Source organism: Procambarus clarkii, chromosome 3 (assembly GCF_040958095.1).
Source record: "Procambarus clarkii isolate CNS0578487 chromosome 3, FALCON_Pclarkii_2.0, whole genome shotgun sequence".
Classification (NCBI taxonomy): Eukaryota; Metazoa; Arthropoda; class Malacostraca; order Decapoda; family Cambaridae; genus Procambarus; species Procambarus clarkii.
Window position 1 is genome coordinate 17,792,995 of NC_091152.1, and position 12,660 is coordinate 17,805,654.

General features: G+C 44.5%; 1 protein-coding gene across 1 annotated transcript in view; it reads left to right on the plus strand.

Moving 5' to 3' along the window:
* The window catches only part of LOC123760917 (protein starmaker), a 40,037-nt gene that overhangs the window by 13,637 nt on the left and 13,740 nt on the right, over positions 1 to 12,660 (plus strand). The window contains exon 4 of the mRNA XM_045746740.2: positions 11,485 to 11,947. Coding sequence (XP_045602696.2) covers positions 11,485 to 11,947 — 463 coding nt within the window. The remainder of the gene's footprint in view (positions 1 to 11,484; positions 11,948 to 12,660) is intronic.

Below are 12,660 nucleotides of genomic sequence, written 5' to 3' on the forward strand. Positions count from 1 at the left end.
TTCTGTCATTCAGTAATTAGTTCTCTGACAGTTATTATCATCCGCATTACTGTTCCTCCTAACAAAATAGTTCAATTTCATTTAGTTTTCAAATATTTAGTTACAATTTATTTAGAGATTTACAAATCATTTAGTTACACAGTATTTATTTAGTTATTTACTTAGGTTTATTTACAATCGACTATGTCAATGTATTTTTTTTTTCAACTTAATATTTCTTACCGGCACTGTTTAAAAAAAATGTTTTTTCAGTATCAAATTTATTAGGACAATCTTTTCCTAACGTTTCTTAACTAAAATCATTCGTCAGTCAACTGAAAATAGCCAAGTGTAACTTTTTAAATTTACTTAAATAAAATAACTCGTTCGTTTAAAAAAATATTGCCAAAGGATTCTTTCCGACATTGATCTTAACTAAATAACACTTCTCTCAACTCAAAATAGTCAAATAGTCTTTCAATACTTTCGTATATAGCAATAATACTTCGTGGAGTAAGAAAAATAGTCAGAGATACTCTTTAAGACATCAATAACACACTCAAAGAGATCAAAGACACACTGAGAGTCATTAAGAATACACACAAAGACATTAAAAATACTATTCATGCCATCAAACGTTATACTTAGAGTCATCAAAGTTATTATCAGAGACATCAAGGGTACACTCAGAGTCATCAAAGTTATTCTCTAAGACGTCTTCGAGCATCAAAGAAACTTTTTAAGACGTCTTTGAGCATCAAAGAAACTTTTTAAGACGTCTTCGAGCATCAAAGAAACTTTTTAAAGACATCTTCGAGCATCAAAGAAACTTTCTAAGACATCTTCAAGCATCAAAGAAACTAAACATCTTCGTACATTTAAAGATTCTTTTAAAGACCGCAAAAATACGTTACGATATAAGTTAATTAATAGTTGCACTCTTTAACCTGTCTTTATATAAAATGATCACTCTTTAGAACTTTTGTTGTACATCAAATAATACTCTCACTGTAACGAACATTGTTCTTCATTCAATAAATAATTAGTCACTAGCATCGTTTTGTAACATGTGTAAACTATAGTTTGTGTTAATCTTACTAAGACAAGATATTTTGTAGTCGCATAACAACTTTAAGTAATATATCAAACTAAACATGTACAATTTTTTTTTTGTAACGATTCATGGCTTTATGTACTAATAAACTTAGGCGTCATGTAAAAATGAGTAAAATAACTTTCTTTTATGTAGTAGTACCAGTTTACTAAAACATTTACAGTCAAAACTTGTTATTAACTTCTAACATGTCACTCACAAAAATACTTCAGTTCTCTGTAACATTTCCATCATTTCAACTTCAATTTCCATCAAATTTCAACTTTACGCAACTTCCATTAAACAATAGGTTTTCTCTGTCTTTTTTTTTTTTGAGATATATACAAGAGTTGTTACATTCTTGTAGAGCCACTAGTACGCGTAGCGTTTCGGGCAAGTCCTTAATCCTATGGTCCCTGGAATACGATCCCCGCCGCGAAGAATCGTTTTTTCATCCAAATACACATTTTACTGTTGCATTAAACAGAGGCTACAGTTAAGGAATTGCGCCCAGTAAATCCTCCCCGGCCAGGATACGAACCCATGACATAACGCTCGCGGAACGCCAGGCGAGTGTCTTACCACTACACCACGGAGACTGCTGTTGACTGACTGTCATGTATATTAGTAAGGCAAACGTTTACCAAAGACATATCTTGTAATGAAACTTGTTTATACAATAACTTTTAGTTACATTATATTAGACCTCTGACAAAACTTTCCATCAACTTAATACGAAGGCGCATATAACTTACCAAACTTAACTTACGTAACATATCTTACTTGAAGCATCGTCTTATTCTCTCTGGTATATCAAGTCTTCATTTAATTTCCCAGACAACACTCTGTTACACTTACAGATATACACACCAGAACTTACATATCACATTCTCAAACATATACAAATGATTACAATAACACTCACAAACTTATAAATAAATTCACAAACTTATACAACATAAGAAAATACTCAAACAAACTTGCACATGCACACATTTTCTCTGTTCAGCCCCCTCCCCGCTCAGCTCGTTGTCGCCGTCTGGGGGCTTAGTGGGCGGCTGCCGGAGTGTGATGCTCCTTGGGACAGTCCTCTGTCCTTTTCTAGCCTTGTGCTCCTGCTGCCGTCCTCTCCAATTCTGCTGGGCATCTTTTCCTTTTCCTTCTGTTTCGTTTTTCTCCCCCCTCTTCTCCTATCTGCTTGCCGTTTCCTGCCGACCTTTTGCTCGTTCTGGTTCTTCCCTTGGACTTCTTCTACTTTGATGCCCGGGTGCTTGAGGAGGCATACTCTTGCACCCGTAGAACTGCAGTACCCGACGTCGAGAGCGAGGGGAACCTTTTATTGTCAATCCCCACTTCGTCACTGAACCCGATCTCGACGGACTGTCGGTTTCTTAAGGTGGCGTTTGTGGGGCGTATACTCACGACGCACCCCTAGGAGGCCCCGACAAGATCGGCGATAGCTTCTTGTTGGGTGTCCTGCCTCTAATTGTGGCTCCATGGTGGGTGTGGGGGCACATTCGTGAGTGAATTCGTCATTTCGTCAAGATGATAACCCCTGTTTCGGCTGCTTCTGGCTTACCTTTTCAGGCTCGTGGGGTGGGCGACCAAGCCCCCGAGTCGGTCCGTATTGGAAGACCGGGCTCTGTAGCCTCCGCTGCATTGGGCCCCGACCTTGCTCCTCCTTTGGCCTCTCTGACTCCTTCCCCTGGCTCCCCTCCCTCCTCTGTGGTTGGGTCGAGCCCCAAGCCCCCAGTGGTGACTACCTCGTCCCCTGGCGCGGCTCCTTCTCTAGTTGTAACTACTGCGCCTTTTAACCCCTCTCTCTCTGGGGGTTCTCACCGCAGTTCTCGTCACGGCCGCCCTCGCTCGATTCCTTCCAGTTCTGCTACCTATCAAGCCTTGTTTGGTCCCGCTTCGTGGGCCAAATATTTTGATCTCCTCCCTCTTGATTCTGCGCCTCCTGACGATTTCTCCCTTCATCGACATCTCATTGATTCCGTGGATGCCTCCATTACTTTTAACCCCACTCGTCTCGGTACGCGTGTCGTTGCTGCTCCTTCTCAGGATGCTGCTTCCCGCTTGGCTGCCTTATCCTGCCTTGGCGAGACCCCCGTTCGGGTCTCGAAGAACGTTCAGTTGAATGCCAGTGTTGGCACTATTTTGCTCCCGCCCCATGTTGCGACCGGTGTTCGGGACCTACGCGACTGCCACGACGATATTCAACATATCCTCGCTGCCCAGGGCCATTCTATTCTCCAGGTGGACACGTTTACTCGTCCCCCTCGTGGTAGTCGCCGTCAACCCCTCCGGGTTGTGAAGATTACCTTTGATGGTAGGACCCTTCCACCCTCGGTCATTCTTGCTGGTGCCAGGTGCTCTGTCCAGGAGTACATTCCTTCTCCTCGGCTCTGCAACAAGTGCTGGAGGTTTGGGCATGGTGCCCTCCGCTGCTCCGGGACTGTCTCTCTCTGTCCTTTGTGTGGTGGCGAAGGTCACTCTAAGTCGGAGTGCGCTTCTCCCCAGGCTCGTTGCCTCAACTGCGGTGAGGCCCATCCTACCTTCTCCCGTGCGTGTGTCCATTACAAGCTTGAGGCAGCCGTCCTCAACTTGAAGCACCGGGAGCGTTTATCTTTTCCTGAGGCGAGGCGCCAGGTTCGCCGGCTCCCGCCTTATGCTAATATCTCTTATGCTCGCGTGTTGCGCTCTTCCTCTCCTCGTCCTTCCCGCCTTCCTCAGACTCACAACCGTTTCCAGGCCTTGGACCCTGATGCGCCCACTGCCCCCTCCTCTGTCCCTTTGGGTTCTCTCCCGAAGGATCCTCCTCCTGGTCCTCTGTCTGGGGTTCCCCTTCCTTCTACCCGGTCTGTCGTGTCTTCTGTGTCTCCTTCCTCGTCCCCCTCCGATCCTCCTTCCCATCCTCTTCCTCCATCTATCGGCTCTCCCCGCCGCCTGTCGGTGCGGGCGGATGTCCATCGCTCTCCTAACGGCCGTCGTGTGTGCTCTCGTTCGGCTTCTCCTGTTGAGACACTGGAATCCGTTGCCCGGTACGTAGTTGCTGGGACACCGGTCTCTTTAAGTCAGAAGCGTAAGCCTGGCTCCTCTCCTTCCTCTTCCCCGGCGGGTAAGAAGGCTTCGCTTTCTTCCTCAGCTCCTCCTTCTGGCTCTGTTGCTCCTTCCACTCCCGTTTCAGTGCTTGCGCCCCCTGTTCCCGCTATGGAGGTTTCTTTGGCCCCTGCTTCCCTTTCGGTTGCTGCTCTTGCTGGGGTGCGCTCCTCTCTTTCTACTCCCCCTCTTCCTGCTGCTGTCCTTGGCTGCTCCTCTCCGTTGTCTCCTCCTCCTCCTCCTCCTCCTCCTCCTCCTCCTCCTCCGGACCCTGCCCGCCCACCTCTGATCTGTTCTCCCGTTTCCTTCCCTCCGTCTTTGCTCAGTTTACCCATGCCCCCTAATCCTGACTTTGCTGACCCTGATCCCGACCCTGATATTCTTTAACGTGCTCTGTTGGTCTTTCGCCTTTGTTTCTTCCTTGTTCTCTGTTTTTGTCCTTTCTCTTCTCGTCGTTGTCCATTCTTCAATGGAACGTTCGAGGTTATTACGCCAATTTCCTCGAACTCCAACTTCTGGTTTCGCGGTTTTCGCCCCTTTGTGTCTGTCTCCAGGAGCCGATGCTTGGTGCTCGTCCTGGTCGTTTTCGTGGCTATTCCTTTCTCTCCCCCCCCCTTAGCCATTGCTGGGGCTTCTAATTCTTCTGCTCTCTTGATTCGGGCTGATGTTCCCTTTGTTCCTTTACTTTTTCCTTCGCCTCTCCATTGTTCTGCTGCTCGTATCTTTGTGGGGAAATGGTACACAGTTTGTTCCATTTATCTCCCCCCGAGTGTCCCGCTCTCTCTTCCTGATTTGAAACACCTCCTAGACTCCTTGCCGGAGCCTGTGCTCCTGCTGGGTGACTTCAATTGTCGTCATTCTCTTTGGGGTGACGTTCTGACGAATACCCGGGGTCGCCTCCTTGAGCCGTTTCTCCTCTCTTCTTCCCTGTCTCTTCTGAATTCTGGTGAGCCCACTCATTTGGACTCTCGAACTCGTACCCTTTCTTGTCTTGATCTTTCTCTCTGCTCTTCTTCTCTTTACTTAGATTTCACATGGCAGGTTCTTGATGACCTCCATGGAAGTGATCATTTCCCCATCCTTGTTTCCTTTTTCTCTTTTCGCCCTTCCCTCTCTTTCCCTAGGTGGCAGTTTGCTAAGGCGGACTGGACCCTATTTTCCCTCAGTGCTACTCTCTCTGACCTCTCCCTTCTGCCCCTCTCTCGCGCTCTCCTCCTTTTTCATGACACTGTCTTCGACGCTGCCCTCCGCTCTATTCCTCGCTCTTCCTCTCGGGGTCCACGGAAGTGCGTTCCCTGGTGGAATGCGGACTGTGCTCGGGCTGTCCGCTGTAAGCGTGCAGCCTGGAAGAAGCACCGCCGTAGGCAGACGACCGATTCTTTTCTTTTCTTTCGGAAAGCGAGTGCGGTGGCCCGTAGGGCCATCCGTACGGCTAAACGTGAATGTTGGGCATCTTATGTCTCGACAATTACGTCCGAAACCCCTCTGGCCCAGATCTGGAAGCGTATCCGCAAGATAGCGGGTAAGTTCGTTCCCGATGTTTCACCGGTCCTTCACCTCCATGATACTCTTGTGGCGGACCCGTTGCAGGTCGCTTCCGAACTGGGTTCCCACTTTTCTTCTGTTAGCTCTGGTCTTCATCTTCCCCAATCTTTCCTTCTTCGTAAACCTGTCCTTGAGTCTCGTCCTTTAGATTTCTGCACTCATCTTCAGCTTCCCTATAATGATCCCTTCTCTCTCTCTGAACTTCGTTCTGCCCTGGCCCTCTGCGGTTCTACGGCGGCGGGCTCCGATGGTATTCATTATGAGATGCTTCGCCATCTCCCTCCGAGCACGTCTCAGTATTTACTGAGTCTGTATAATCGGATCTGGGAGTCGTCGTCAGTCCCTGAGGACTGGCTCGATGCCGTTGTCCTCCCTGTTCGCAAACCGGGGTCTCTGGGTACTTCCCCTAAGGACTTTCGCCCTATTGCTCTCACAAGTTGTGTCTGCAAACTCTTTGAACGTATGGTTAACGTTCGTCTGATGTGGTTCCTGGAACACCATCACCTCCTCTCCCCTTCTCAATTTGGTTTCCGCAAGTGCCGCAGCACGACAGATGTCCTGGTGAACTTGGAGGTCTATATACGTACTGCTTTTGCTGCGAAGACCTCCGTTGTTGCCGTCCTTTTTGACCTAGAAAAGGCTTACGACACCACTTGGCGTTATCATATCCTATCTCAACTTCATTCTTTTGGCCTTCGTGGTCATCTCCCTCTCTTTCTCCGCAGCTTCCTCTCTCGTCGTTCCTTTCGGGTGCGCCTTGGTACCGCTCTCTCTCCCTCTTTTCAGCAATACGAAGGTGTGCCCCAGGGTAGTGTTCTGAGCACTACTCTTTTTCTGGTTGCCCTCAATGGTCTTCTTTCCTCTCTTCCTTCTGGTGTCTTCTCCGCTCTCTATGTCGATGATCTTACCCTTTGTTGTCAGGGTGATGATTCGCCTCTCCTTCAACGCCGGCTTCAACTTGCGATTGATGCCGTGTCGTCTTGGGCCACAGGTCATGGCTTCAAGTTCTCTACTTCTAAGACTTGTGCCATGACTTTTACGCGGAAACGGGTTGTTCTTCGTCCCTCTTTGTCACTTTATGGTCATCCCCTTGAATACAAAGATTCCGCGAAGCTTTTGGGGTTATTCCTTGACACTCGTTTGTCTTGGTCTTCCCATATCTCTTACCTCCGTGTTGAGTGCTCTAAGTCCCTTACCCTCCTTCGGGTCTTGTCCCATACTTCTTGGGGGGCAGATAGGCGCACTCTCCTTGCTTTACATTCCTCTCTCGTCCTGTCTAAGCTCGATTATGGTTGCCCTGCTTACTCGTCTGCTTCTCCTTCTACTCTTCGCCGTCTTGATGCTTTGCACCATACTGGGTTGCGCCTCAGTTCTGGTGCCTTTCGTTCGACTCCCGTCCTTAGCTTGTATGTTGACACTGGCTTCCTGTCTCTCCAGGACCGCCGTGATCGCTACTGTCTTCGCTATCTTGCGCGGTCCTTGCAACATCCTTCCTCTCGTCTCTGTCGTGCTTTAACTTTTACCCCTCCTGCGGTTCCTGTTCCTCTTCACCACCTCCCTCTTTCTGTCCGGTTATCTCGCCTGCAGGATTCTCTTTCCGTTCGTATTTCTGATGTTTCTCCTCGTGTTGTTCCTTCTTTGCCCCCGTGGAGGGTCCCTCTTCCGCGGTTTTGTACATCCTTGACTCGTATCACTAAAGCTTTTACCCCTCCTACAGTTCTAAAACGCCTTTTCCTCGAGCACTTTTCTTCTCACTCCCGCTCCGTTTCTGTCTTCACCGATGGGTCTAAGTCAGCGGACGGTGTTGGCTACTCTGTTGTTTTTCCTGATCGCACTTATATGTGTCGCTTGCCTCCGGAGACTAGCATCTTTACAGCGGAACTTTATGCTATTCTCTATGCTCTTCGTCTCCTGCTTTCTCGTTGTCAGTCTTCCTTTGTGGTTGTTGTTGACTCTCGTAGTGCCCTCATGGCTCTCGGGTGCTTTAATCCAGTTCATCCGGTAGTTGTCGAGATCCAGCATTGGCTGTTTCTCGTTCACAGTAAATTTAAGTCGGTTGAGTTTTGTTGGGTTCCCAGCCATATTGGCGTGTCTTTAAATGAGCGTGCGGATGCTGCCGCTAAGGAAGCTGTCCGCTCTTGTCCCATCTCTCGTAAAGGCATTCCGTATTCCGACTTTTACCCGGTTATCCATTCCTCAGTCCTTACCCGTTGGCAGGCTTCTTGGTTGTCTGTTACTGGTAACAAGCTACGTACTCTTAAATGTTGTGTTTCCTCGTGGCCGTCCTCCTTCCACCGTAACCGGCGGTGGGAAACAGCTCTAGCGAGGTTGCGTATTGGCCATACTCGCTTAACCCATGGTCACTTGATGGAGCGCCGCCCTGCTCCTTATTGTCCTAGTTGCATTGTCCCTCTTACGGTCGTGCATGTCCTTCTTGAATGTCCTGACTTCCAGGACGAGCGTGTGTCTTGCTTTCCGACCGCCCCTCGCGGTCACCTGTCCCTCGATAGAATTCTTGGTGACTCGGATACTTTTGATATCGTTCGCCTTATGCGTTTTTGTTCTCGTATTGGCATCCTTGGTGATATTTAGCGCCCTCTGATTATTTTGCGTATTTGATGGTGCTACATAGCCTTCCTGGTTTGGTGCCTTCTTTTGATAATTACTTACTTACTTCTCTGTTCAGTAACTTACTCAAGTTCTCAAACTTGTACAAAAATGCATAAGCTTGCACACATAAAACAAACACACACACTTTTACAAAACTTATGCAAATACTTAGTTCACTCATTTACGGGTTTATGCATTTTAGGGGTTATTTCTCAAATGGGTTCTATGAATGTAAGGGCTATTTATTAAAGATAGGGTATTTATGCATTTCAAAGGAATTGTTATATATTTGTATTTGTTCAGTTCAAGGAATATTTATTAAAGATGGGGTGTTTAAGAATTTCAGGGGTTAATTGTTTTAAGGGGGTTGTTAATGCTTGTCAAGGGGTATTTATTAAAGATGGAGTACTGAAGCATTTCACAGGAAGTAATATATAAGTGTTCTGTTTATTTCAAGGCTTAAATGTTCAAATGGGAATTTATGCATTTCAAGTGATATTTGTTAGATGTGTTAAAGCGCTTTGTACAATTTTTACTTCAAGTTCATCAAGGGACTCCTAAGTTATATTTATTATGTAAATAATTTATTATGCATATTTATTATATAAATAGACGACTTTGACCCCTAATAATATTTCTTTAACAAACTCCTAACAAACTATTCTCCGAAAATGAACTCTGAAAAAAATCAGCTCGCAACAGTGTGACAACGCCGAGTTTCCCCCAATAAGATTTCCTTAAGAGCACAGTGATGACATTTTTCCTAAATTTTCCTAATACGGTTTCTTTAACAAACTCCTAATAAACTATTCTCTGAAAATGGACTCTGAAATATTTCCCTAAAACTAGACTGAAATAATTTTGCCCGAAACATTGTGACAGGAAAGTGGGAACTAAAACTGAAAACATTTTCCCTGAAACCTCTGGTGCGTTAGCGAGAACTGGGACCCAAAACTTGAAATTCCCTGCTAATGGTCAGGTCTCCAAAATTGTGCATTTTTAAGCCGGTGTCGGCATTCATCCTCTTGCTTAATAGTGCAACAGGAGGACAAGGACCCTAAAGAATGCCACGAAGGCATTTAATACATCTTTGAAGCCAAAGATATTCTATTCTAGTTTAAATTTTCACTCGACCCCCGAGCGGTCAACGTCATAATCCCCTTAGTGTTGTTAATATCACTTAATAGTGGAGGCCTCCTATCTTCAGTAATTCTTTCTGGTGCTAGATGCACTGTACATTCTCCTTGCCTCTACAATAAGTGGTGGAAATATGGGCATAGAATCTGCAGGTGTACAGTAGTAGTGATGTCTTTTTATCCTTTCTGTGGCGAACCTGGCCATTCTGTTAGATTGTTCTTTGGCCCATACTCATGTAACGGCTAAGGAAATCTCTGTATTATCCTTCTACATTATTCTCCTCATGCCATCTTTCTTTTCCTTTCTTCCCTCTCTCTCTCTCTCTCTCTCCTTTTCTCCTCTCTCCTTCCCAAGTCTATCTTCTCTCCCAGACGTTTATGGTTTATGACAGGACGAGAATAATCTCTCGTTTACGGTTGATGAATTTTCCCGCAAGGACAGTTTCCTAGAGGCACTAGGCCGATGTAAAAAAACCCACACCCTCTGGTCCTTCAAGATAGGCCTAATTCTGTTGAGTGGCTTTTTGAAGGCCCAAAGGTGTGGCTTCAGAGCCTGAGGGGGTGAAGTTCCATAGCATCCTGGGCATATCTGTAGTTAACTCCTCAGTGTGAGCTTGACCGGGTGGGGTCATGGGTGTTGGTCAGCTCAGTGGGAAATAGAAAGCAAGGCAGGATAAGTTTGCAGAGTTTCTTCCCTCCCTTCCCAGAGTTTCTTTTTACCTTCCAGAAGGTAGATGCCCTGTTAGTTTACATATTCTTGTAGAACACTACACCTTGCCTCTTAGATATATAATATTTTAGAGTAGGATATAATTGATTTTCCATTAATAAAGTAGTGTTAAGTTGTAAAAACAATTTCAATTGTAAAAAACTATTTTGTTTTTAATAAAAACGATAAAAAACTAGTTAATTGCATATTAAAACTATTTAATATGCAATTAACTCATAATTAATTGCTGTAATTTTCATGAGTAAGGTTTCATGTACAGTTTCATATATTTCTTTCATGTATATATGTAAAAATATACATGGATCATGTATATTTAATTTTGAGTAAGGAAAAAAAGTTAAATTTTGTTAGGTAAACAAACCCCTGTTTTAAATACCTACTCCTTTCACAGATTACTATTCAGTAATTCACTCAGCCTTATTTACACTATGGAGAGAGATTGGGAGAAGGGAGGAGGGGAGGGGGGTCGAATTTAATCCATTATAAATTCCAAATCTTCAGAAAAGACGATTTTCTCTCGACTTTTTTTTTTCGCATCTTCAGAACCGTAAAAGGGAAACAGTCTTAGCCTGCATGCGTAATGGCCACAGTGGGTTGACTCTTTAAGTACTTTACAGCTTCAGAAATTCTAGATAAGGCCCAAAGTTTTACTCTTAGCAAAATCGCTTAAAATCCTATATAACTTGTACTATCAAAAGTAGTCTGATGATAATTGATATGTTTTAATATTTGTCATCATTCTGGATCTTTCTAGTGCAGGCATTCAGTGAATTGATGCTATTATTCTTTTCTAAGAGAAGTTCAGAAACAGATTGGCCAGTGTTATAAGATGGGAACTTGAACGGTGAGTAGCGAAGGGGGTCCGGTAGGGTTGTATAAGCCTGGAGCCAGATTCACGAAGCAGTTACGCAAGCACTTACAAACCTGTACATGTTTTCTCAATCTTTGACGGCTTTGTTTACCATTATTAAACAGTTAATGATCTCCGAAGCACCAGGAGGCTGTTTATAACAATAACAACAGTTGATTGGTAAGTTTTCATGCTTGTAAACTGTCTAATAAATGTAACCAAAGCCGTCAAAGATTGAGGAAAGATGTGTACACGTTCGTAAGTACTTGCGTAACTACTTCGTGAATCTGGCCCCTGGTGTTTGGGCAGAGGCCTATATCTAGCGCTTTACTTTCGGCACAGGTATAACACATGAGAACAGTGGCACCTTTGAATTGATGTGAGCGATGTAGAGTATTCCACGTTTGTGTAAATAACGTATAATATCCATGTTTTTCAGGGTTGGATTGGAGTTTCAGTACTTACAAAATATGATGACTTACATGAAAATTGGACTGAAGCTGTCGCTGAAGCTTCATGATGAAATACAAGAGTTGTTGAAGCAGCATCTCATGTCAAAAGAAGCAGTAGACTTACTAGAGAAGTCTCTGGGACATATACGCAAGGCCTACGAGAAGCTCTCAAAGAAAGACTTCAGCGTACCTAATGTCCAACACAGCGTTCATGGCGCTTTATGTGATTTCTTACAATCAGGAGTGTTCGATCCTGAATTGAAGTACTTTGGCCGCTTCGTTAATATAATTGAAGATCTGTATAACATTGAGGAGGGTGCGATCAACAGTGACCAGAGACCATCACCAACATTCTACAAGACATATTTAAATCACCGTTATAACAGTGACGTTACTTCTGGGGACAATTGCACGCTATTGAACGTAGAAGTTGAAGAAAATTCATCCTTTGTAAGTATGCAATTGTCTTGTACACTAACAATGGTGTATATTATCACCATATTGGTATAGGTCGCTGGCCAGTGCTATCCTGGGACATGATGATAATATGCAGTATAAAGTTGATGTTGTGAGTAAGATATGATATCACCATATTGGTATAGGTTGCTGGCCAGTGCTATCCTGGGACATGATGATAATATGCAGTATAAAGTTGATGTTGTGAGTAAGATATGATATCACCATATTGGTATAGGTTGCTGGCCAGTGCTATCCTGGGACATGATAATAACATGCAGTATAAAGTTGATGTTGTGAGTAAGATATGATATCACCATATTGGTATAGGTCGCTGGCCAGTACTATCCTGGGACATGATAATAACATGCAGTATAAAGTTGATGTTGTGAGTAAGATATGATATCACCATATTGGTATAGGTCGCTGGCCAGTGCTATCCTGGGACATGATAATAACATGCAGTATAAAGTTGATGTTGTGAGTAAAATATGAGGGCGCACATTTGTAATGGTGCGCGCCAGTATTTGATCATCTGCGTGAATATTACTCGTTTCACCAGCAATAGTAACTGCGTATGACTATACAGATGTGCTAACTGAAATATCCCATTTGGCTAATTCATATCATAATGGTCGTAGGAGACATTACCGCCGATGTGTCTCAACAAAATGCATACCTAATTATGGATGCAGAAAATTTCAATA